The sequence below is a fragment of the Oxyura jamaicensis genome, chromosome 2 (assembly GCF_011077185.1).
Source record: "Oxyura jamaicensis isolate SHBP4307 breed ruddy duck chromosome 2, BPBGC_Ojam_1.0, whole genome shotgun sequence".
In the NCBI taxonomy this organism is placed as follows: Eukaryota; Metazoa; Chordata; class Aves; order Anseriformes; family Anatidae; genus Oxyura; species Oxyura jamaicensis.
Window position 1 is genome coordinate 106,539,628 of NC_048894.1, and position 27,844 is coordinate 106,567,471.

The 27,844-nt window shown below is 36.8% G+C and overlaps 1 protein-coding gene across 9 annotated transcripts in view; it reads right to left on the reverse strand.

Annotated features, from left to right (window-relative positions):
* Nucleotides 1-27,844, reverse strand: part of DLGAP1 (DLG associated protein 1) — a 414,689-nt gene that overhangs the window by 114,772 nt on the left and 272,073 nt on the right. For 8 of the 9 annotated variants that reach the window (XM_035319701.1, XM_035319696.1, XM_035319698.1 and 5 more), the window contains 2 exons: nucleotides 22,820-23,845; nucleotides 9,060-9,274 (listed from right to left, as the gene is read on the reverse strand). In XM_035319701.1, the coding sequence (XP_035175592.1) occupies nucleotides 9,060-9,274; nucleotides 22,820-23,773 (1,169 nt within the window). In that variant the 5' untranslated portion in view covers nucleotides 23,774-23,845. Of the gene's footprint in view, nucleotides 1-9,059; nucleotides 9,275-21,817; nucleotides 22,015-22,819; nucleotides 23,846-27,844 lie in introns of those variants that run through there. The other variant, XM_035319703.1, reaches the window with a different exon arrangement.

A 27,844-nucleotide genomic window follows, 5' to 3' on the forward strand; every position in this document is an offset into this window, starting at 1 on the left:
TCTTATTTCAACTGCTCTTCAGGCAGATGGGATTGTTACATTATGATCCCAGCAGAGGTTGTACATGCCCTTTCTCTACAAATAAATGAGTGGCATAAAAATGGTTATCCAAATGTTTACTGATATTTACTTTAATATATTCATTATTAAAATTTATTGGATATTTTTGTGTTTATCAAATGGATTAATCACAAAGCTTTTGCTTGAAATAGAAAATATCATATATTAGCATTGGAACTGAAGCGCTCTGTATTATTTTTTCAGATAAGTCAGACATTATGGGTTATGTTCCCTAATATGAACAAATGTTCTCATAGTAAATAGTTGTACACAAATATTTCATATGAGCGTACAGATATGCTCTTCATATTTTCTGGAAGCTTGTTCAGATATTCCTTGAAAGGACATTCAGAGCTAGCACAGGAAAGATGAATTTATTTATTAAAAAATGTCCACCTGATATTCATGCAAATGATGTGACAACCTTTAGTACTCCCTCCAGCCTGGAGGGTCATGATGACAGTAAAGAAAGCCTCCTGACAGCAGATAGCTTACTTGAGGGATCAGTTAAATAAACTTGCTTGGAAGATGTGGTTTTTGCTTAGAAACATTATTATCAGAATTGTTATTCAGCAAATCCTGTAAAAGTCTGAGTGATGGCCATTGCAAAACACATCTCTGAAAGTCCATGACTATGCTACCCAGTCTGACCAGGCGAAGAATCAACTTCAGATTCCAGCACTTTTGGCCTACAGTTTTAACAAACCCTAAACCATAAAAGATGACTAGTGAATTCAAAGCTTTTGACCAATGCTTATTCTTACATAAGTTAATTGTAACTGTTTCTAATGGGTTTATGTGGCAGAGCTTTTGTAGTGTGGGAAGGGGGGCTGCAGGGCTGGCCTCTGTGAGGAGTCCAGAAGCTGCCCCATGTTAGACCTGCTGCTGGCCAGAGCCAAGCCAGTGAGTGATGGTGGTTGGGCCTCTGGGAGAGCAGATTTTAGAAAGGGAAAAAAATCTGCTGTGCAACAGCAGCTGGCAGAGAGGGGTGAGATCCAGCCCTGCAGCACCCAAGGTCAGTGCAGCAGGAGGGCAGGAGGTGCTCCAGGCACACAGCAGCAGTTCCCCTGCAGCCTGTGGAGAGGCCCCTGGTGGAGCAGGCTGTCCCCCTGCAGCCCATGGGTCCCACATGGAGCAGATCTCCACGCTGCAGCCTGTGGAGGAACCCCCGGTGGAGCAGGTGGATGTGGCCTGGAGGAGGCTGCGGCCCATGGAGAGCCCCCGCAGGAGCAGGCCCCGGGCCGGAGCTGCAGCCCGTGGAGAGGAGCCCACGCAGGAGCAGGGGAAATGCGGGGAGCTGCCGCCCGTGGGGGACCCGTGCTGGAGCAGTTTGCTCCTGGGGGATGGACCCCATGGTACGGAGCCATGTGGGAGCAGTTCTTGAAGAGCTGCTGCCTGTGGGCAGCCCCCCCAGGCTCAGTTCGGGAAGGACGGCATCCCGTGGGAGGGACCCCACGGGGAGCAGGGGCAGAGAGTGACCGTGGAGGAGAGGTGGAGATGTAGCATTAGGGAATGTCTGTGGCCCCCATTCCCTGTTCCCCTGTGCTGTTTGGGGGAGAAGGTGAGGAAGGTTTCTGTTCGCTTTTAGTTCTCACTGCTCTAGTCTGTTAGCAATAGGCAATAAATTATATTAATTTTCCTACGCTGAACCTGTTTTGCCCGTGACGGTAATTGATGAGCTATCTCCCTGTCCTTACCTCAACCCTTGAGCTGTTTCCATTGTATTTTCTCCCCCTCTTCCTTTGAGGAGGGAGAGTGAGAGAACAGTCTGGTGGAGTTTAGCTGCCTATCAGTGTGAAACCACCATACTCATTTCCTGAAATTTTAGCAAGTAAAGGTAAGAGTATAGGTAAAGCAATAACAGTAGTTTAGGTCATAAATTACAATATTCTGACTTCTCATCTTAGAGGAACAATGAAAAATATCAATATTTATACAACTGTGGCAATATAGAATTAACAGGATGTAAGAGCAGATGGAGCTAGGTCTGGACTGATACCAGGGCCGGTTTTATGATGGGATAAGTAATGTAGCAGTGAGACTGCAGTTGCTTACTGGAGACAGGGCATTTCAGCTTCACCACCAAGATAAACTAGTGAGGATCCTCACAGAATTGGAAAGGAGGAGTACCAATCCCACCTATGTACTGTGCAATGAACTGTAGGAATGTCATGTATTCACAGAGGATTCATTTCTGTAAAGGAACTCATACCTGTGTGTAAGTGGCCACAAAGCCCAGAAGGGATGCTGCCCAGGAGCCCAAGTTTTTCACATATGCATCAGTAATATTAAGGATTAATCAACTTCATATATTAATCAATGGAAAGTTACAGATCCTAGCTTCCTGTTGAGAGGGTCAAATATTGCTCTAAGCTCCTACAATAAAGTTTCCGTCATTATCCTCTGCTTCTTAAAAATATACAAAATTGATGTCAACTGCCATAAGAAAATCACTGGATCCAGAGGCATGCCCACCTACTACTTTAAAAGAAATGTGCTTTTTTTATTATTCTCTTGAGTTCAAATTTTCTTCTGATTTATACATTATTCACTGCCCTTAATCATACCTGACACATCAGCCTGAAAAGTGAGAAAGCTGTTCAACAGGCCTAGCTTTTGTAGAGATGAGAGAAGAGATTGTAATAATACATATAGAAAGCTAAGTGATATTTCATGCATCAGTGACTGTGGGCTGGGAATGTTGCTACCTAAGCCAACAATAGTTCCAGAATACTGGTCTTTCAGCTGAGCATCCAAAATTCATGGAGATGCTCCAGTCTCTTTCATGGGAAATCTAAAAACCTCCAGCTTCAAGCAAACAAACAAAAAAAACACCTGAAGGAAAAAGGGAAACTAGTCTTTCACAAGCTAGAGTTTTGATGAAAATGATTGCAACATGAAACAATGAAACACTGTACTGTAAAATACTAATAAAAGATTAATCAGACTTATTGCTCTTGTATTAATTAGGAAACTCATTGTTCCCTAATTGGAAGTCACTCAACAAGAAAGAAAATTAACAAGCATGTGTCTAAAAATATTCATTGTAAGGAAGATGGAGATATTGCATCACCTCATGTTTTCCCTCCCCCCTCCATCTGTGATCTGTGCCAGTGAAGTTAATGGGACATTTTCATTAATTTTAGCAGAATGAGGGTAGCACTTCCATTAAGAAAAATAAGAATAAAAAGAAAGTATACTTTTGTTTATATGCCTTTTTTGTTGGGGGGGGGGGTGGGGGGGGGGGGATATTTTTCAGCATGTTATATGAATATAGAATAACCTTTAAGTAAACAGGACTACATTCTGAAGACAAAGATGTTTTTCATACCTAAGGATGTATGAGACAGTGGACACTTAAGTGCAGTGTATGGACATCAGATTCACCTTCAGTTTGTTTGAAGGCCAGAATAATCTAGTCAGCGATTCAGGCTACAATTAGCCTTACCTCTTGTGTTGTTTCCCTCAGTACAGACATTTCTCAAGGGCAGCATTTTAAGGAAGCTGAGAAAGCGGGAGAACTATCTTCAGAGTTTTTATTATTACACAGTTTTCTGAGAGCTGTATATTTGCATTTTTGAAACCATGAAGATATCTGTGTACACAAACGCATGTGTTGCATCACTAGCAAAATCAAAGCTAGAATGATCTCCAGCTTTGAGCATATTATTTAGTAACATCCTTGCCATGAATCATATCACTTGCTGGGTCTTTAGTGTAAAAAGCTTTGAGACCTTTTCGCATCTTTGCATTCACATTAGTCCTAGCATCATGTTTGAATACAGACATTATTCAATTTTATCATTACTTCACTCAGTGCAGATGACGTACTCCACGTGTGCATATCACCTCCCTTCTGACCTCTACAAATTACCACACAGGCAAAAATAACTTGAGAGCTTTGCAGATTATATATATATATTTTGATTTTTTGATATATTTAACTTTTACAGGTATCACAGTATTTTCCACACAAGACATCTTTTACTAGTGTAACAATGGGATGATTGGAATTTTTCTGCAAATTATCCTATCAGAGCAACTCTTTCAAGAATTAGTTTTAAGGTAGGTTGATCCTAGCTTGAAAGCTTGTTCTCCAGGAACTGACCATCTATCAGTTCAGACAGGTGATGAAAAGTTTGCATTCAGGATGTATAAATTAGGTATTTTTTTCTACCTCAACCTCTATTTCTTCTTGCATATTTCACTGTTATTAAGTTATTTACCAGATTTTCCCTCTTAAATGAGCTTGACCATTTCCTGTTATTATATAGGACATTAAGAAAAATGACAGTGAGATTTTCAAAAAACTTTATCTTGGTTTGAGATTATGTCCTTAATCAGACTCCTATAAACATACAAGAAAAACTGACACATTTTGTGTAAGTACATAAAAATATAAGCCTGGTTGTACACTTATGAATATGCACATATTTTGAAATATTATTTTTGGAACATCTCTGATCGGCTTTATAGTCAGGAATTGCCAGGCTTATTCTAAGTATCAGTCATCTATGATTCAGTAAGCCACAGGAAGAGATGCAGCTATGACAGAAATTACACAGACAAATTCTGTACCATGGAAAAAAAGAAAAAAAGAAAAAAAAAAGAAAAAAAACAGAAAAGCCTAATGCTTTTTGCTCTTTGACCACATTCTGTCTACATGATCAGTGGTGTATCTTTGTGCTCATAAAACAGTGTTTACAGTGTTTAGAATGGTGTTTCTCCAAGTCACAACTGTCTAGGAAAACATGGTATGTATGTTAAAAAAAACCTTGAATTTGGTAAGAGAAAAGTAATTTCTACTCTTCTCTCTCTCCTTTTTGCATAAATTCCATGCATGCATCTCCGAAGTATCAAAATCACTAAAGTGGTTCAATGCATTCATTTTTGCTCAGTAAATACGACTTCTCACAGAAAGAAGTTTGTATGACAAAATATGAGTCCAAAGCAACAAGTCTGCAACTGTGTATAAACCAAAATCTATGTAAAATGTGCACAAATGGATTACCATTAAGAATTGCAATATTTGAGAAAAAAAAAGATGTGCAGGAAACCCAAACAGTTGAAGTCCTCACAGTAGCAGCAGTGTTGAATTAGAAAGCCCTTATTTCAAACAGTGAGTGTGCAAGAAATGGAGAATAAAAAAGGGGAAAAATGAAGTAGAAAAACTATGGTAACAGGATACATCTCTTAGACCTTTTGTCCTCAGCAGGATTTTTCAATCTTTTCCATACTTCTTATTTTTCAGGCTGTCATCAAGCTTTACGTTGCGGTGACTCACTGGATACTAGGCCCATATTTTTTCAAGAGATCCTAAAAAACTACTGCAGATTTTCTCTCTCTTATCCAGCTACAAATCTTCATAAAGTTTACTAGAACTTCCTATCTTTCAGACTTCAGTCTCTAGCAAAATTGACTAAAGTTGGCCAATGGATTTCAAAGGTACTGGGAGGTTGAATTGACAGATGGCATGTGGAGAGATGATGTAATTGCATATCTTTTTTAATTTTTTTTTTCTTTTTCCAATGAAAACCAGGCTGAACATAACCAAAGTACATACAGAGGTACATACAGATAGTGAAGGAATAAGTACTGAATGAAGCTCAGCTATAATAGAAATGTCAGTTATCTATTGACTGCACCTTCTTGAGAAGTTAGTGAACCAGTCCATTTTCTATCTACTTACAAGTGCAAGATAAACTTATGCTACCTTTCAGGAATGGGCAAGAAAATGTATGTCCTTTTTTTTTTTTTTTTTTTTTTTTTTTTTTTTTTTTTTTTTCCAGCTGGATCAGTTTATCCAGGCTGTGAAAAATTAAACACCAGGAGGATACTGCCAGCACAGAGAGAGAAAGCTGCTTACTTCCTGGTAGGATAATGAGAGTGCAGCAGCGGAGGTGTGCATTTCAAGATCACAGCAAGCTGTGCTTTATTCAGAGTGGTACCATAGCACTCGATTTATGCTGTAACCACATAGAAACCATGGCATGGGAAGAATATTGTAGGAGGGAGATTGTAAAGTATAGGAAGAAAAAAAAAATAGAAAAAAATCCCAGGAAAATAAATTTGTATTATGTAAAGGGGAAATGACACAGTTGTGCTGTTCAAAAGTTATTCGTTATATTAAAAGAAACATTGGTAATAATGAAAACCCTTTCTTAGAAGAGTAGGCGCATGAGCAATGGTAGGTAGGTAGGTGGGAGGAATAGCGTGGGTTGTGAGACCAATATTAGACTCAGAGAGAAGTCCCACACAATGAAAAACTCCTTCAAAAAACAGTGAAAGCAAAAGGGACATGTTTTTAAGTTGTTTTCCTGCCAAAGATGAAAGTGAAGCCAACTACCTGTTGTACAGGAGACTGCATACAAAACAGAGAAAGAGAGTAGCAGAAAAATGCAAGAGATCCTTGACAATTATCACAGTAGGAACACTGATTTCACAAGGCACGTTTTTCTATTCTGACAGAAGAAACTTAATGAAAAAAGTGAATACCACTCAGCTTTAAGCTGTTAATAATGTTCTGCAGGTCAGAAAGAAAGTCCACTAGTGTCAATAAAAGGCTGTCTGCTGAATAGAGTGGCTTTTTGGCTCATTTCCATTAAGCTTTTAATCAGGTGCTAAATGAGCTCAAGTCAACAGTAAGTCAAGGAAATAACTTGTTATCACACATTACACAATTGCTTGATGGCCTATATTCAGTGAGTTAGGGGCTCTAATTTAGTCTCTGGCTGACAAGCTAGTAAAATTCTATCACAACTCTCAGAGTAATCAGCGCAGCCCTGGAATGAATAAGCAAACCTCTGTAGGTCAAGGTCAAGTTATGCTACTAGGAAGGTGTGAAGTCTGCAAAAAAGACCTCACTTAACAAACTTCTTTTCCCAGAGTGAGCTCTTGGCTACTTCTCAAATAAAAATAAATAAACAAATCAATCAATAAAAATCAAATTAATCAGAAAGGAATAAAAGCCATGCATAATTATATATTATGCAATTGGTCTCTGAAAGTGGAAAGGTTTCCCAGCAAGAAATATTTCAATAATGTATAAATCTAGACTAAAATAAATAGTTCTACTTCATGCTGATTTATATTGAAAAGTCATTGGAAAATTAAAGTTACTTTATATTTTGTCTTTTTTTTTTTTTTTTGTTTATTACCATTTTCCTCATATTTCTTCTACGCAGAGATTTACAGTGAACTTCTGCATAGCTCCTAAGCTTAAATGAATTTGATCATGTGCAGCTTAAAATAAAGCACATTCCTAAAAGATCTCTCGAATAGGAATGGATTAAAGGACATACATGAAATGAAGGATTCATAACAGAACTTTGCTGAATTACAATGATTTCAAAACTAAACCCAAAAGCTTCTGCTGCCTAGGCCCTCTGATCTAACTAACATCCTTTGTGGGTGAACAGTGACATGCAAGACTTTTTAATAATTCCATATTAATTTGCAAATCTCCTATCTAGAGAGAACAGAAATGACCAAGAGCAAATCACTGTGATTCGCTGTACTTCACTTATATAATATGGAACCATAGAATGTATTTTTTTTAAGTCTCAGAATGGATAAGCTTCATTCCTCATGGTGTGTCCGTGCACAAAGCATGGCTATGTGGCGTTTGTGCTGGCACCTAATGTTTATATTCACCTTCCTATGTTGCTATGCCTAGGTTGTTATACCTAATTGCAGAGGAATTTTGGCTGAGGAAAGGGTACGATAAAGTCTGCTGGATGATGAGAGTAGTCATGAACCTTGAGCAACCTCCAGCAAGTTCATGAAAATCCCCACAGACAATGAGACTGCTTTCTCCCTGGATGTTAATGGACAGAGATGACACAGTTCCTGGCTTCCCCCGAGACAGTCAGGCAGGCTACTACGGGGAGCTGGAATAAGTATGTTCTGGTCTTCTGGTCTATTCATCATTGATGTCAAGAGCATGACATTCTTAACGAAGATCAAACACCTTCCCCTACAATCTATTTCTCAGATTAGATATCTGGGAAAAAATGGGGTAGAGGAGGACAAGGAAGGGGAGGAAATTAATGAGGAAAATGCAGGAGTCTTTTGTCTCTAATCAGATACTAGAAGAGATACAGCTCTTTTTATTTCCATTTTTAAAGCTACAGCCTTAGGCATGTTGTACTAAAATTAAGTTATTTTTGGTTCGGTGAACTATGATTCACTATAAATTTTTGCAGAATGCAGACAGAAACAATTGTTGATTTAAATCCACACTATTTTCTTTTATGGATATAATTTATTTTATTGGTTTAGGAAAGTTCTCTATTTTAGAATCATTTAAAAGAAAACACTAATAACCAAACTATCAATTTGTACCATTTTCAAGAGAATTTGGTCTCTTTTGAAAGGATTCAGTGAAATAAAAAATGACATAAAAAACATAAATTCATTATTTCTGTTGGCTAAAGCTTTCAGAAACAATTTAAGATTTTTCAGTTTTATTTCTATTTCTCCACAAAATAAATAGTGTGATTCTAAGTGAATTTAAGAGTGGAAACCACAGATTTGTCTGTTTTCAGACAGTCATTGTTCTTTTTAATTAAATGTCAGATGCTCTCTGATGAGTTGCAAAGACTAGCTTAGGGCTAATTTTATGTGCTATTCATGTTGAGTGTATATATATATATATACACACACACACAATTATGTAAAGCTTCTGCAGGCCTAAGTTACAGTTCAGCAAAGTATTCAAAGAACAGACCTACTGTACACACCTGAACACTTTCACTTAATACTAACAGGCTGAAATACTTTGCAAATTCAAAGCGCAAGTAGTAGATCCCCTATTTGAAATAACATTTAAATACATGGTCAAATATATCATTATTCCAAAAAGCTCATACCAGAAGTAAGTATGACCAAACACACTTGTTAAAATACTTTCCTTAACTGGTGCCTACAAGTGAAACAAATAGGAAAAGAAAATGTGTGTCTCAATGGAGAGCTCTCTATGATGTGGAAGACTGACTTACTTGAGGGTGGTGAGTTCTGTAAGGGATGGCTGTGTGGCCTTAAGATAGCTCTCTCGCCGTGCAGCAATCTTTGGAGATGGCTTCGGACTTGTGTCTGAATCTCCACTGTCATCATCCCCCATGGCTTTGATGTAACTGCCACTACGCATCCGTCGGCAGGGAATCTCATCATCTTTCCCTCGTGGAGTGTATCCAGACCATTCATCTTGAGGAACCTGCAGATGTAAACACAATTCCCTTTTTAATACACTTCTCCCTGGTATAATTGCACAGCAAGATTTGACCTTGCTAAGATACCACAGAGACATAACAAAAATTTACATGGGCAGGGGCCCATCCTCAGTACATTTGACTGTGCATTGTGGTTTGTAGTGGAGACCCCCTTCTCTCCTTGTATAGCCACAAATGCCTCTGGAGGTCTGTTATTTTCCGACAGTTATCTGGGAAGTTTCCAGAAAACTCGCTAACACAGGAGCCTCAGATAGGCCTAGCACTGGGCTGGGTAAATCTGTTTTTTTTTGGTGACTACCATTTTAATTCAAAGGATTTCCAGACAGATTACAGAGCAATTTTGGTTCAGTTCAATGTATTGAATACACATGGCAAGGCAAGATAAAACATGAATCTCTAAATCACAGTCTTGTCAGATAGAGCATGCATGGCTACATGTGAATCTGCACCCACCAGAATGATTTTGGTTAAAGACACAATTCAAGTTGGTGTGGCTATGAACTAAGCATCGCAAAAGTATGTTTGCAACTGCAAAATTACAATAATGTTGCTTCTATAGCATAATTAGTGCAAACGGATTCTCATCAGCTTGCAGGGATCCTCCTTTTGAATTATGTTAGTCTGCATATCTGAGTCATACAACCCTCTATTCCTTTATTTTTCTTCTTATTATAAGTATTCATTATTTCTCTTCATCTGAAGTAAGTGCTGTCCATTCTTTGCAATGGAAATCTGGAACACCAAGAATGTGTGTTCACAAGATTTTGGGACATGGCAAGGGACAGTCCAAGAGCACAGTTATCTTGCCCACTCATCCTCTCCCTTGCCTTGCTCTTGGGGCTTCTGACCGTTGTACACCAACATCTGCTCTTCTTCTGTAACAGCAGAAACAACATACAGTGGAGCAAGGTTCTTGAAATAATTGTCCTAAAGTTATTTTGCAGATCCCTTACTATTTTATAGTAAGGGTGACACTGCAAAAGCACTTCTTAGTTAAGCAAATTTAATGTTATATTTAAATAAAAGTAGTTATGCATTTCCACTTGTTTGCTACTTTTCTGATTAAACACAGAGTCTCAAATGTGGGTTACTAAAATTTGCCCCACAGCTTGTAAATGCTAACTTCTACCAGGATAATCACCAAATGTCTCTTTTCTATGAAAAATTTGTTCTTCGACAACATTTAACTCCTGGTGAGTATCTTGTGTGTCTGTTGCTTCATAAACTTCAGCCATACTATTTACATGCCATCTTGTTTAGAAAATCTTAACTTAATTCAAGAATATAAGTACCTTAAGGAAGGAAGATATTTCAAAGTCATTTTTTTTTTCTTTTTATTTTTTTCATTTTTTTAAATTGAACAATGACATGCAGAAATTTGTCTTGGTAGGAAGTAATTGAATAACTATACTTAAAAGCACTTGCAATCTCCTTCTTCTAGTAAAGGGGAAGACTCTAAGTACTAGAGTATTACAAACTAAGTACAAAGCATTTACAGAACCCACTGGAGGAAAAGGGTTGAATATATGGTTCTGATAAATCTCAATTTCAAATAAAAAACATATGCAATGTTTCAATTCTGTGACTTTTAAGTTTATGCCTAGATCGCAGATCTGGAAAGCTGATGACATCCTTTTTGGATGTGTACAACATCTCAAAGTGCAAATTAATATAATACTTTCTAGTGGATTTGGTTTTGATTTTTGACATACGGGAGAATCTTACAATCCTCCTCCAGCGCACTGATGACAGACAATAAGATTTTTTCCAGGTTTGTTGCTTGCATTGCTTCTAGGACTACAGCATCAGCAACCAGAGAAAATACAATCTGTACTTGTAACAACCCTCATCTACACTAGGAACCTGCAGCTCTTGCTTGTCAACCTTGACTTTTCAAGTGACTTGTACAAGAAAGCAGTTAACAGAGGATTTGTAAAACCAAGCTTTGTTGACATTTTGATGAAATGCTTTCCAATCACTTTTCAGGCAGATATTTAATAGCTAAGAGTTTGTAGAGAATCTGTGACTTCTCATAGGACCTGTACATTAATCTGTTTAATATTTTATTCATTATGCTTTAGTCAAAGATCTGTGATTTTTCTCATTAAAATAAATTAGTGAATTAGTCTTTAATGCACTAAATAAAATATGTTGGTATAACATTAGGGTTTGTGTCTCCAATGGAGCAAAAGTCAGAGGAGTTACTATACTCACACAGCACTCGCAATATGGGCAAGCTGAACACTTGTAGCTTTATTAAATTATAGACATACAGTTAAATTTAGTGCTGCAGTTTGTAGCTGCTCTACAGGTGAGATATAGCTGCTCTCTGGGCACCATAACTCTAAAATTCCTTGAGTTCTGTTGTCAATAATCCTATATAAAAGTACAATACCTTTCATCCCAAAGCTTCTCAAAAATGATTTAGGTACAACAGACCAAGTTTTGAAAGCTGGTTGCAATGAATTTGACACAAAACTTCCTATTTACACATGCAAACACTGCAGATAGATAGAAATGTACTGTAATGAGCTCTGAAAGCTCTAGCTGCACAAATTGCATGAGATGATATGGAGGAATTCTCCAGTTTGAGCTCTGCTGGCTCAGGGAAGTAGGACAGTTTATGAATAACAGCACACTATCTTTTTAGTAGCTCCTTGGCCTTTTAAACACTAGTTGCAGAAAGAAAAGCTGAGCTGTTCACATAGAGAGCAGGCACAAAGCAGTCTCAGGCATTGCCACAAACCCAGTGGATGTTTTGTGTACTAAAAGCTACTTGCATGTGCAAAAGTAAAGAAAATTATACAAATACAACCCAAGTCTCATTACTAAATCACCGTTTTAAGGATAAACCCTGTATGGGCCAAAGAGAAAAGGATGCCTGTAGTTAGGAAAAACACACGGAGTTCGAGAACAGCCTAAAAAAGAGAACAGCCTAAAAAATCAACCCAGATGTATAAATTAACAGTTTACACATTGAGAAAGTCAGAGTGTTTGTACAAACTATCTTACCTGCCTAGGCAAAACTTCAGTAGAAGAATGTAATAGATATTTGACTAGAAAGGTGGGGATATCTACTATGTTGTTTAAACAGTTTGACCAGTTTGTTTTATTGCAGATATGTAGATATTTAAGGCTCTCTCTCTCTCTCTCTTTTTTTTTTTTTTTTTTTCTTTTTTTCCCATTAAGGTTTCAGTATTTAAAAGAACAACAGGGGTCCAATTCCCCTCTATTTTATTTCAGTTTCATAGGAGTTGGAAACCCTGATTTCAGAAGATGGAATAGGAAAAAGCAGCAAGACAGTGTAACTGTTTGAGAGCACTAGTGAGGTAAAGAAATGCTTTAAAAGTAGCAGATTTTTTCTTTGGCTATTAACAATTATAATGCTTATTATGAAAGGATCTCAGACCACTGTCTGTTTATTACTTGAGTAAGATAAACAACACTTAAAACTCAACATTTCCTATTATTATAACTATCTTACTGTTTAGAAAATAGAAATATAAAATAATGCCAATATTTTTATACTTCTGTGTCTAAAGACAAATACATCAAGCAATATTTGCTAAAAGAAGTGACCTGATTTTCAGAGTTGCTTTCTTTGGTGGCTAATACAAATGGCTGTAGCTGCTTATAGCACACAATCCAATTTACTGTCGAACAGAAGTGTTTGTATCTTGGGAAAGAAGAAAAATATAAAACCCTAGTTAAAATACAAATTAGGAAAATAAAACTGGTCACATTATTTCCTGCATTCTTTTTCTATACATGTGATACTGAACATAAAGTAGCATATTTCCTTCTGTTGATCTGGAAAATGCTGGGAGAAGTATCTATATGATTTATTTTATTTTATTTTATTTTATTTTATTTTATTTTATTTTATTTTATTTCAGTCAGGTAGTCTGCCCAAATTTTCCCACTTTGGACTATTGAACTTCACTTGAATGTCCAATATTATATCATGCAAGGTCACATACTATGCTTCACGCAAGTGCATATGCACAGTAACAACTGCCTTGGAGGATTAATGGCATTAAGATTGATATACCTGAGATAAAGCTGTTTCATACTTTTAAGAAAATCATGTTATCCAATTGCCTTGGCAATTTCATTTTTTCACTATCAGAATATCAAGCAGATACATGACTCGTATGATTGTTTCTACTCTCATGAAAGAGGAGGAAGAACTAAACTCAGATCTAACAATGAACATCATTGTTTTTATTAAAATAGGACTATTATTATTCACAGTACTGAAGTAATAGAGATCCTGGAAACATTTCATTCTAATCTTTAAGATCATATACAATTTTCTTTACACATCTAAAAATCAAGAATGTACTTTAATCATACATAAAAGCCCATTGAAACATAAAATCATTATTACTTGAAATACATACAAAATATTCAGCAATGGCCTTTGGGCAAGGCAACTTACTGAATTTATGACTTCAGTTCTTCAACATATACCTGGAAATAAAATGTTTGTTACAAGTATGAAAACTAAGTCTGGCTATATTTTCTTTCTTCTGATTAAATGGCAGGTATAAGATGTTTTTCTAAACAGAACAGACTATAGAGATAACACTGCCACCAGCCAACATCTTACCTGGATTCAGCTTCATTTAGTGTATTTGTCACCTATCCTGATCTTTAACTAAATTTATGGCCCTCTGGAAGTGTTTAAGCTGTTGTTAGCCAGGCTGGATTGATTGGTTATTTATTTATTTATTTATAAATATATCTGAAGGAACAGGATTTTTCTAACATAATCTAGGAACCTGAATAAAGAAACTAAGCAAACAGGTATACTGGTCCAACAGTTTCCAAACATTCCTTTCAGTAGCTCACACTTAGTGGTATGTGGAATAAACCTAGCATGTAAGGACAAAGGTAAAGAAAACATTTTTTTTTTTTTTTAATTCAAGCTTTAGCAAATAAAAATTAGAATATCTAATATCTCTAGTTTCCAGTTTCCTTCCTTTTGCCCAGAATAGCTCTTAACTTACCTTATTGGATGAAATAGCAAACAGACTGTCTCTATAACAAATTAAGTTCATTATTGATCTCTAGTTTGATTTGGTTTATTGCAGCTGAAAGCATAAAAGCTTCTCCCTGTGCTTTGCCAAAGCAATGTGGATGACTATAGAAGTAAACACAAGGACTGGAAGGGAGTGGCTAACCATTGCTCACAGCAGTAGACTTGTAACTTTAGCTTTCTATTAGTATGCAAATACTTAATGAAATGAAATCACACAACTGAAGAACAATGCTTAATGACTGCTCAGTGCAGATTTTCAAACCCATGCAATTTGGTTTTCTTAGCCATTATTATGCCTCTTCTGTGTGTTGTTAAGGAAGTTTCAATTGCTATCTTCCACTTACTAAGCCTATTCCTAGCACTCATGAATATTGAATTAATCAGACCAATAAAGATAAGCAGCATTTCAATCTATCAACATTCATGCATTAAGAATCATTGAAGAATACAAAAACAAAAAAACAAAACAAAACAAAACAAAACAAAAAACAAACCACAAGGAAACCTCACCAGCCTCAAAAAATATATGTTTAGCAAGCTTCAAGAGTTTTCAAAAAGGCAGACAAGAATATTGCTTCCATTTCGGACAAACTTAACAAGTTCAGTATCTGCAGTAACTCTCACTTTAGCTTGTATGATTTCAGCTGTCGGGTTCTGTTATGAATTCAATTAATTTAGCTGACTTATCTTCATATTGTTTTACATGAAGAGTATTACTAGCCAGGACAAGGAACCTTCCTGAGATAGAACATTACCTCCTCGATCCTGAGTGCTTGCAACTTGCATCAAACCTGAATGAGCAGTGTGAAGAACTGTAATCTTCCTTCCCTTAGGAAGGAACTTCTTCAAGTACTGCTACAGTTTGTCATTTTCATTCATCAAAAAGTGCCTTGACCACTGAATTGTGAATCTGATTCATGGACTGTCTTGTGTAGAGGAATTTGTGTCTCCTCCACAGGTAGTCTCGACTTGACTCCAAAATCAATTTTCTCCTGCAGTTTTACACATAGAAGTCCAACAGGGAGCAAAGAGGGCCACTTGGACACAATGATTACAGCCAAGGGCCTTGCAACTTTACCACTCCGAAACATATTCTGCAGAAAGGACAACAAACAACTATCACCTCTATTAGCTAAAGGAAACAACTGTTGATCAGAGAACCTGAGTGTAGGCCAGAACCCCAGATTAAAAACTACTTCATCGATATTCATGGATGTTATCGTTTCTGTGGCAGAGTGCAAACATTAGTCTCCATCTTTCTCTAAACCCTTAAAGCTTTCAGTTTCATCTGGCTAAAATGAGATATCACTCCTCACCCAGGAAGGACAATGAGAACCTACTGTATGACTGCTAATGTGAATACCAGTCCTTGAAAGGACACTTTCAATGACTGGCAATGGAGAAATGTTCTTTCACCGCTAGATAACTTCATTGGGGTGCATCAGTGCTCTCCCTAGTCACTTCAACTCCTGCATACAGTGACCAGCTAGCATCAAAAGCCAATGCTGTTAAAGGAGATGCCATTTTACCTTTCATTCACTGCATATAACTACAAGCCCGCTGTCAAGCTGGTAAGAGAATGGCTCATGGATGGAGAACATGTAGCTGAATCTGAAGTCCTTGGAAGAGAAACGGATGTGGTGGAGAGTGTATTTTGAGGGAAACAGCCCTGATGATGTTTCTGTTGGCTGATTATAACCAGATAATTTCTGATGCTTTGCAAATGTCACACTCTCACAGGCAATGACTGTAAGTAATGCAGTTAACCTACCCTCTCTGGCTGGCTATTAGCTTCTGTCATATTTTAGTATACAATGGCCAGACTTCACTGAGACATCCACAGTGTTTTCTTTTGGATTACAGCAAAGAAATATATCTGTGTAAGAAGCCTTTATTCAGCTCTAAAGAAATTTTACTGGTTTCAGAACATAATAGTATGTCTCAGTAACCCCAGATTGTCACCTCTGCTCTAGCATCGCAGTGGCTAATCAAGGTCATGGTCTTGACTCTCTTCTGCTAGAAACTGAATTGCTAGAGTACAGGAAATCTAGATTTTCTAACAAACTGATCAGCAGGCTGCATTTATGTCAGTAAAGCAAAATTAGTCAGAAATTTATTTGCATGAAAAAATCTCAGACAATTTAAGGTCTCTGGAAGCCTTAGCCTATCAAAGCTGGCACAGTGTCCTATCTAACTTCATGGCACATAGCCTAGCCTTGGGTAAGAGAAATATTTATTTATCAGAAGTCACATAATCTCTTCATCTTCTACCCAAACACGACAGTCAATTGCACAAAATCAGGGTAAGCAGATGAAAGGAGAAACCATGTACAACAGATTCATGTTCATGTTGTTTAATTCATTACTAGACAGAAGCTTAGCTGTGCAACAAGCACAGTGCAGGAGACTATGCAGAGCTGAACAGAGACCGTTGCCAGCTGCCTGCAGCTCAAACCACTCTTCTGTCATGGTGGTATTCCCCACTCAAGATATGTGTTACAGATTCTGTTCTTGAAACAAACAAACAAACAAAAAAATCAACAGCTGGATGTAGGAAAAATATTCCTTATTATTTTGCACTGAATAAGGAGGACATGTCACCACTTAGTGCTTTTTTTCCCACTTACTGTGCAAGTCGCCATAACAAATGTTAGGGATTATGAACTCTGATACAGGTTGAAATTATCTTATTTGCTGGACTGGATTTGTTTTGAAGATTTTGGTAGAGTTTTATTTATTTATTTATTTACTTCTTTATTTATTTTTTCCCAGTGAACTTAATGAAAATAATCAGATTAGAACACTCCAGATATTTAAGGTTACAGAAAGGCTCAACTCCAGGACTGAATCAAGTCTTATCCATGTTTGTACCAAAAGGAACTATAATAGATAAAAAATGCTGGATTAAGTGCATCCATAACTTTCACAGATGTTTCTGACAATAACATACATGTAACTTAGTGTTGCACAAGTATGTTGCTAAATCCTCTATACTGTATGCTAGCAACACAAAAAAGATATTCAGCAGACAGAATTATGTTCATTAATGAATGCACTGTGAGAAAATAGGGATGTTAACAGAATGAACCAAAAGTAATTCTTCAAGTTAATCTAGAAAAAAATAACATCAGTGCCAGTATTTTCAATATTAAGAAGTTACAGGATGGTGTTAAAACCAATGGATAGAAAAATGCCAACTTAAGGAGCATGAGCAAATAAAATTGCAGCTAAATGTGAAGTACTGACATTGACACAGAACAACTCTCTTAGAACTTAGGTGGCTTCCATTTCTGCATTATTCAGATGCCAAAGGTCAGTTCAGGTTTTAATTAACTGAATGAGAACATAGCAGTTGTTAAGGTGAAATATGTAGCAATATCATTCTCATCATTCTTTCAGCTGACAATTTTTTAGAAAGGTAAATTAAAGGCCTGAGAGGATGAAGAGGATGGCTATACTGAAATATTCTCCAAATTTTTTCTCCCACTATAGTAAAGGCATTCTGTAGGTAGGTTTGTAGGTAGGCTAAATAACCAATATGTAAGGTTGTCAGAATTATTTTTATTTATGTATATATATATATATTTAAAAAGTTGGTTTTGCTTTATTTATAATTCCTATTGCCCCCAAATTTCATTACTTCATTCATTGTTCATGTTAACCATCCCTCAACATTTTTAAAACTGAAATAAATTAGCTTTATGTGAATGATATATATATGATATAGTTTTAATGTAGCTAGTTACTAGTTTATTAAGAAGTCATGAAAGTCATACAAATTCTAAACATTTTAATCATTATTCTGTTACCTGGAATACACCTAGAAAATGTTATAACATTTGACATCTTATTTCAAAATTGCTTGTTTAAATGGTTTCACTAGCTTTACTGAGAAATATGCGTCATATGAGTTGAGTGAAATACTTTGAAACTTATGCTTGATATACTTTGTAGATCTGACTGGCAAATCACATGGGTAATTATACACGCTTCATCTATTTTTAGTTCATATCAAAATAAGAGAGAGAAAGGCAGGTCTTCAGATGTATGAAAATATTCATCCATATTAGTGGACATTAAAATGCAATGTCCATATATATGCAAGGATATACTGAAAGATTAATTTGCATATGGTAGTTGTGACAGAAACACAGACAACACAAGTAAAGAAAAAGTAGAGAACAGCAAAAAATGCAGATCAACTTGCCCAGTTAAGCTCTATATAACAGACCTAAGAAATTTCTGTGACATAAAGACACTGCAATTAACATGCTGCATTAACAAATCACATGAGAGATCCCGATCCTTATAAGCATCCTGATTTGGGATGAGGCCACACCCTGTATCTGGCCACCCATGGACACAGACAACAGAAAGATGCTGGGAATGAGCAGTATATCCTAAGAAACTATGGAAGTGCCTTGTTCCAGGACTGGAAAACAAGTCACTTTAACTATATCAGTTCCTTAACACTACAGGACATACTGCACATTACAGACAACCTTCCCATATGAAAATGAGTGCTGTACCAATCAGAGTCGTTCGCCACCAGATCCAGTCTCTGAAAAAAACAGGAAATGCTTATCACACCCCAAAACTTGGCTTACAGTTTTTATAGTATTTCCCATATTCTCCCACCAAAGGATTATTGATGCAAATGCAGAGCTCAGATGACTGCACATTCGTCTCCACCTACTTCACTTCAGCTTTAAGGAGTAAACTTCCTTCCCCATCTCTGAATATCTGACACAACTGACTTCAGTCTCATCAAATTGGGTCAAAAGAAAACATATGACTGACCTACATTAGAAGAAAAGAGGAATAATATGAAAAATGTCATCTTTTGTATTCTTCTCCATCTCTTAACAAATGGACTAAGGACTATGGGAATAGTAATTACAGGGAATAATGAACAGCAAAATTATAATTAGAGACAAACTATGCAGTATATTTGATACTCTATTAACTTCAACGATCATGAAATCATAGTGAAACAAAAGTGTCAGAAATATCTACCAGTGTATTTAGGCCCTATAATTTGCAGAAAAAGGCATCTGCTTGTATTTCATGTTCTATACTTTTGCTTAATGTTAATTATTCCAAAGGTGAAGCTATCACAGAAGTGGAAGCTCTCTGATGCTTTATAGATTATTCTCTCAAGGCAGGGAAACTATTTTGAATAAGAATTTTGAGAAAACCACAGGTCCTTCTCAACTTCCTTCACATTAGTCTGATTGAAAATCTGGATCAAACAGAAATATTTTTCTTGAAGTAAGAAGCAGCTCAATAAAGGACTTTATCTTTCTACTGTCCAGATCCTCATTTTTGAAAGGAGAAATGGAGAGAAGAGAGAAAAAGAACTCCATCCCCGAAATGCCGCTGAGAGGAAGAAGTTTACTTGACTGTCTTTAAACCATCCCGGGAACCAATAACCCTTTCTGAGATAGCATAGGCACAGAGTGGAGCCAAGCCTTCCTGATTTCTCTCTGCCCTTGAACTCAGAGGCTGGACACCGCACCTCAGCACCTGGACTGGAAGCAGAGCCTGCCAGGGTAAGGAAAGACTGTGCAATGCGGGAGGACACTTCACTCAGTCCAAATTCCAAGTTATGAGAAATAAGCCCATCTGTAACATGAACTACTGCCAGCTCCTTTCACAGAATGGTTATGTGGAAAATATCACACTAAGTGAGATAATTGTTTGTTATTTCCATGTCTTTACACTGAGAATTCATCCAGATACTTCAGTGGTAAAAGCTGTTGCAAGCAAATATGAACTCTATTTTTCTGTGATCTCTGATAGACTCACAGCTACCAGGACAAAGAAAATGTTTTTGTACCCTGAGCTGGAAAAAACATCACTCCTTTGTTGTATCCAGATACTACCACAGGAACAGTTTTTGTGAGCAAAACTGTTGCTTCTTTCAAGGATCAGAGAGTTTATGTCCTGGGCTATAAACAATGACTTAAATTACAAGTGGGTTGATAAGAGCATCTATTTAACATTTAATGACTTAAATAAAGCAACAAAGAAGCATTGTATTAATTGATGTCATTATCAGAGTTGTCCAGTACTGTCATGCATTTGCAGCTAAATAGCTTTTATCTCATCTAGTGCATTTCTAATTGTTTTAACAATGTAGGACACCAGCCCTTTGGTACAATGATTAGAAGGTCACCAAGAAAAAAACAGATACTCTGAATACTGCTACAGCCCACTGACAGAGTGATACTCTGCTGTTGTTAACATATATTCATATGGCAAGACAGCCAAAAGGCCTCAATTATGTTCCAGACCCCATTATGCTGGGCACTGGGAAACACAAAAGGAAGCAAAGTCCAAGCCCTAAAGGGCTTGTAGAATAAAAAGATGAGTGATGCAGTGAAGGGAAAGGCAATGGGATGCATTCGGCAATACAGACTCACTTTTTACTATCTATGCCCATTTGTTATCTTTTTAAACTTCTAAGAGAGAATAATAATACTGACCTGCTCCCTTAAATATACCCTGTTCTGTACGAGTATTTTTTCCAATATTAACCGAAACCCGATTCATTCTTTTTTTAAAAACAATTTCAATCCAGTTACATTTCTCTGACTTTTAGAAACAAGCATACAATTAGAAAAAATGAAATGAAATGAAATGAAATGAAATGAAATGGAAAACTAAAAAAAACTATGAATGAGAACATAAACAGTATGAGAAACACAGTGAGAAATTAGTTATTTTAATTCCTGCCCTTGAGAATTGTTGGACATATTTTCATAGAGACACAGATAACGTCCTCTAATTCCACTTCAAGGGTCTATTCCCATCAGTTAAACATTGCCTAAAAGTCCCTATGGAGGTGTTCGTTTAAAGCTGATGCTGGCACAGTTTTTTTCTCTTTTCTAGCCATCTGGTCACATACTGAGTTGTCAGCTATTTTATCAAAGCTTGAGAGGGAGATCGAAGGAGTAAACAAAAACATCAACAAAAGAAATCTCAAGGTCCAAAGTAATCACAACAATCGACTCTAAAGGAACAATATCTTGTCCCTCACAGAATTCAGACAAAAGAGACTTAATACAACAAATGTGAAAAGGTTGTAACCTTAGGCTATTCTGAAACCTCTGTCCCTCCCCAGTCCGTATGCACAGCTGTAAACATACTCTTAGCACTCATATTACCCCCCTGTCCTCACACCCCACTTTCCCAGCAATTAATAGAAAATACACTGATCCACTTCTTTACATTTAAAGCTTAGAATCCCAGATGCTGGCATTCAGAATTATTTTGCATGCCATTCAATAATACCTTTTATGATCAATTTTTAAATATGTATGCCTCGGTCCTACGCTTTTTCTTCATACTGACTTAAACAACAGAATGTGAAAGCTGACTGTATCATTAAAGCACCCATATGAGAAAACTCCTTACAGTTTCTATACAAATAGACAAGAGTCCCACTACATTAAAATGAAACCAAATTGTCTTAGCAAACCTCTTTTTTCCTCATGGTCTTCTCTCTTCTCTGTGCAACGTTGTTCCATCTTACACATACACTTAGATGTGCCATAAGTGCTCCGTTTAAAGTGCATAAAAGCTATCCACAGCTCTCCTAAGAATGAAACTGTTTTAATATTTTCTGATCCATGTTCCTGCCACAAACATTCACCGGCAGTATGATAGCTCCAAGAGCAGACATCTGATTCTTGACATTTAAAGATACAATACTGGTGAAAAATAGTGACGCTGTATTAACTGCAAACAGCTTGTGAGGGAGTAGGTGATGTACTCCTAAAATGTATAATCAGAACAAGCAATAATTTCAACCTTTTGCTTTTATATTTTTGACTCAAAGCCACGAGAAAGAGGAATAACCAGATAAACAAATCTGGACACTTTACAATAAGTATTTTATGAGAATTTATATGCTATGACAAAAAGGAAAGTAGATTGTTTTCCAGTTGGAGAAAGTACTAAGGTACCTCAAAGTTTCTCAAAAGGGTCTCAAAAGCTTTCATAATAAAATAAGCAGTAAATGAAGTCAAATCTTGAAATTACAGAAATCAAAGAATTTGTATCCTGGTAACATTCATTTAATTGACATTGTAATGCTAACTACAAGCACTACAACATCACATTCTCTATACCCCTACTGTGACTGCCTTATAAATTCAAGAAGTACACAAAAAGGTCTTATTTTTCCCACATGAAAAAATTAAGCCTGTTCCAACACGAACTGTTTCTTTGAAATACTGAATGCTGACAAAGAAAGCAAAAAAAGAAAATAGGAAAAAAGAAAAAAAGAGAGGAAAAGGAAAAAGAAATTGAAATCAGAAAAAAAAAAAAAGATTTATTTTTAATTTCAGCTGCATTACCCCTTGTTTTGTGATTAGAAATCTATAAGGAAAGATGAAATATCAGAGCAAACCTCCATCCCCCAAAAACACCTGTGACATGGCAGAGCACAGTTAACAGCAATCAGTTCTCCACACTGTACCTGGAGGTACTGACATGACCGTTCCTGTTGACACGTCTCTGCCTTCACCACTGTCTGGTCCATGTTAACTGATGCTTTCTGGTAAACTTCACGGGCTCTGCTCACGGTTAATGTAGAGGACCAAGAACTTTTCTTCATTAACTGGGAGTCCAAATTCACAGGCAGGTTTGCACAGGTAGAGCATTTGACATCATTATTGCTTCTGGATGACTTCACAGTATGTTCACTAATAGTGTTATAGGCTTCCATAAAGTATTGGGAAGAAGAACGATCAGGACATCTTCCCATGGTCATGACCCCACTGGGACCATGATAAATGCAAACATCATTGTCCAAGTTGTCATCTGAACTCCACCATCCTGATGCATTGGATCTGGGCTTACCTTCTGATCGCCTTTCTTTACTCTTGCTGCGCTTCCCATACCTCATTGTCTGTGACTCCTCTGGGCTTGCTTTACTCCCATTGACGCTCCCCTTGGATGGTCCCTCCAGTGAATGGGACTTGGTAAAGAGCTTTTGGACAGAATGAACCAGGTGCCGGATCCTCCCTGGGCTGTCACTGCGGTGCTCCATGGCAGTCCGCTTGTACTGCAAAGTATGGTAGCCATCCCGGTTCAGGGGCAGCTGCCGCTCAAACTGGTCCAAAAGGTTGGCAGGAATGCGGTTAGTCTTGTTGGCAGTTCCATGGGGAACCAGAGCACACTCGTCTTTAAGTTCGTGGTGGGAGTTGTAATGTCTCCGAGGAAATGTGCTGCTGGCAATCTGATCGTTGTAGGGCACCATGCACTCTGCCTGAAAAGAGTTCCTTTGAGTGTAGTAAGGGTGGTCTGCAGGATGAGGGTCCACTGGGTTTAACAAATATGGCTTCCTGTCCGGGTGATGTGGCAGACTGTCACACGGAGGGTCACAGGTAACCCCATGATGATGACTACGGCTGCTAGATAATCCCTTCATCGTTGACTCAAAGCAAGTCCCAAAGTCATCTAATATGTATGGCTATGCAACGGGCTGATCTCAGAGAAAGGCCTAAAAAAATGAAATACAGCACAAGGCATGAGATATTCAAGCTATGAGAGAAAACAACATGTGCACTTTTAGCATTCATTCTTTCTTATTACAAAAATAATTGGAATAAACCTTCTCTGATTTTTTTTCTCACGTAATCTTTCCCATACCAATAATGATACGGGGTGCCTAAATAACATACAAGCAAAATGATTTAGTTTTCACCAGCTGGAGCACAGATGCAAGAACATTTTCTGATATTGAACCCACCATTGCTTGCTAATCCACAGCAAAATAAGTATCACTGTCTGTACTCTAAAACCCCAGTCCTGAAAACATTCATGGGCCTTCTAGGAGGCCTTAATTAATCATCTGCATCTTTTCATGACCAAATAAATGCATTAAAAGAGATTACATCCCTAATGGAGTATTTCTGGGTTACTTTGGGCCAAATATAAGGCATGCTGCAATTACAGGAAAACTTTTCTCTGGCTTCAGTGCATATCTGTTCATGATTCAAATGCAGTTGTACTTTATATGTGTTGCCTACCTGGACTGTATCTTGAGACAGTACCAAAACATGATTTCTGTAAGCTTTTTTCCAATTAATAATAAAACAACAATACATTTCACTATCAAAATGAAGCCAGACCAGCTGTTTAATATTGGGTTAATTTGGGGTTGTATCTAATGCTTGCTTACCCTGAAATGTAAAAATAATAATAATAACAAGAAAAACCTTCCTCTTATAATGTATGTCTTGACTTTATTTTCCATAATTTTTCAGAGTACTAAGCAGTGTTTAGGTATCCCTTCTCCCTCTGCCACCAAGGAAATTGGTATACATAACACTCATACATTGCTTTAACAGTGTAAGGGATTTCAACATTTAATATCCACTTGAAGTTATTTGGCCCTGAAGTTACTCACAGTGTTATAGACTATTGATTACAGCTAGTTGAAAAAGAAAATCTTCATCACAAGTGATATAATAACCACATGGTTTGAAGCCAGATACCCTCATTTCAGCTCTACCACAAGCAAAAGGCTGGACACAACTGTTACTGCAATTTCTGAGCTATTGATGCATAAATTACAGGGTTAATAATATAATTAATAATAAATTACAGAAGTGCTAAAGCATTCTTGTGGTACCACCTCAGCTCCTGGTGAGCAGACGGGAGACTTTAGAGTATGCCCTGTTGTACTACACACAACTGGATCGAGAGTCACTCACCTACTTTATTCCCTTCCAGAATGGCTAATCAAGTCATACTAAAAGAAATGGCAGCCTTGAGATCTTTCCTGGAATATGAATAGACATGCATTGCAAGAAGCTTTCCCCTATGTTTTTTCAGTGTTCTCTCAGATACAGTTCATGTTTTAACAGGTTGTAGACATTGTACCTACTGGCAAATTGGCAACAATTAAGTTTTCTAAAATAGCTTAAGTTGATGTCAGTCTGGAAAAACCTACTTTGCATTTCATCAGAACATATTTCATATTTTCTCCTTAATCTGTGGTAAGCTTTTTCAATATGTTTCAAAGTTAGAGTGGATATCCTTCATTTAACTCCCCCTCACTGGATTCCTGAAATGTAGAAAATGTTCATTCTAAGGAGACCCTGAATTCTAAAACCAGTGTTCAAAATACCACAAAAGGCACTTGAAATACTCCAAATGCATGAGTTCACTGGCTTACCTGAAGAGGACTAAGGTGCCATGGTCTGAGGCAATTTTAAAAGAATAAAAACAGTGTATCCAGAGAGCTGTCCTTGTCAATTATATTGTAGTCACAGTACTGTAGTATAAAATCTGCCAGTTCTAAAGAGTTTTTATATCCCTACCAACTCCTTTAAAAGTGCAATCTATTAGACTGTGTAACAGAGAACATCCAAAGGCATGTAGCAGTAATTCCATTACTTGAATAATTGATGATGATCTTATGATTATCACTGATGATCTTTTATTCTTGGTCAATATGGCTTTACCAAGAATATCCACTCAAGAGCAATACCACCAAAGGATATAAATGCCAAACCAAAATCCTCCAATCTCTGTTATCTATGAATAGATATCGATCATACTTGAATGCTTGTGAGAGCAAAGCTTCAGCCAATTAATTTTTATTTCATTCCACTAACAATCATGAAACAGCCCTCAAGATGATTAATCTTGATTATCTTAAGGCTAACAATAGATGAGTGTGCCATATAAGATAAAAATAGTAAAAACTTGCCCCAAAGACATGAGAAAGACATAGAAGAACAGTAAAGTGGGTCATCCCCAGAACCAGTGATATATTTTCATTTTTTTTTTTTTTTTGTTATCTGTACGGCTATGAATTTTTCAATTTTTTATGCTGTGGAAAACTAGTATAGATAGACAAGGACTACCAAAGGATCAATAATTTACAGAACAGTGAAGTCATGACAGGTACAGAGAATGTAATTGAATAATTAAGAATATGTAGTCTTAATATATTGATGAAGCAGAATGGCTGGGCCGAGGAAACACAAGAAACAACGTGATTTATAGGCTGGGACAGAACAGCTTGGAACATCTTGAAGGCAAAATGAGTTTAAAAGCTGTGGGTATGGTTTGACTGATGAGAAGAACAATGTTACAAGACGTGTTTTGGATGGACTGGCAATATGGATGCTAAGAGAACAGGCAAGAGGTCTTAAAAAGTGAAAAAGTGACATTTATCTGTTATAGAGAAAAAAGAATGGTTTTTCCGTAAATTGTGGAGGTATATATAACAAAATTTGCTAAACACTGCTATATGAGCTTGCATGGCATGTAGGATGGTGGAAATGTTTAAGAGAAAAGATAACATTTAGTTCAACACCAATTTTGAATCTGAGCTGTCAATGAATCTTCCACGAGGAAGTGCTGGAGAAAAAAAGCAGAAAATAGATAGGATGATCTACCCAAAAGGAATGAGAGGAAAAAACACAGGGAAAAACACAGAAGATAAACATTGTAATTCAGAGTAAAAACCATTTATTCCCAACTCTTATACTGGTGTAGGTATTATGAGAGTTTTTCTGCTGCAACCACGTGGAAAACCTTTATTGAGGGATGGATCTTGAATTTACCATGTGCCAATTGTGATAAAAGACCATGAGAATTAACTAGATTGTAGCCTTGTTTTACTTCAGTTAGATTACTGCTATTACAGTACTGAAAGTGGAATGAATTAGAAACGAAGAATGTCCTGGGGTGCGCCTTCAAGTAAGGAAAGAACAAGTATGATGTGTTTTGCAGTGAAGGAATGAGTGGTGCTTCTCTTAAATATGTAGTGGGTCATTCTTCTTCATGGAAAAAAATAAAAATAAAAATAACAATACCTAAATCATACTCACACCTCAGCCCCACTTTAATATGTTAATATGTTCAAACATTTCTAGAATAAATAAACTTTCCTGTCTCATCCAGTTCCATCAGTATTTTTCAAAAAGCATGCATCATTTTTTATAATTGTGTTAGTTGAACCTATCAATTAATGTTTAGTGCAATTAACAGCTGGAGACAGGGCTATCTGATCATGTCATGAATAGCTGAAAGGAAGCAAATTTACTTTTATTGTTTTTTTTTTTTTTTGGCCAAACTAAGAACATTTAATTACTCATGAAATAAGGGAAGATAATTGATGAACATATTGCATATTAATAAACAATGGAAATAGCAATTCTATGGACAACAGACCAAAAACACTTGACGGCATGGAGTAAATGAGATGTTAAATAGATACAGGATTGCGAGGTTGAAGAATGCTTATTACTTGCAGCATTCACATTATGTTTGCTTTTGTTTTCTTGAGGATGCCCCAGGTAAGAAAGATACAAATGTATTCATCCTTGCTGCTAAATCTGGTGTCCCTAATGCACAACAATTTGTTGGAATCACTTAGTGGACAGAACTATGCATAATTAATTCTAATCTAAAAAATAAAGTGAAAATGCATACAAAATAACAAAACCTGACTGCATAAAGTACATAAACTTTCACAAATTTT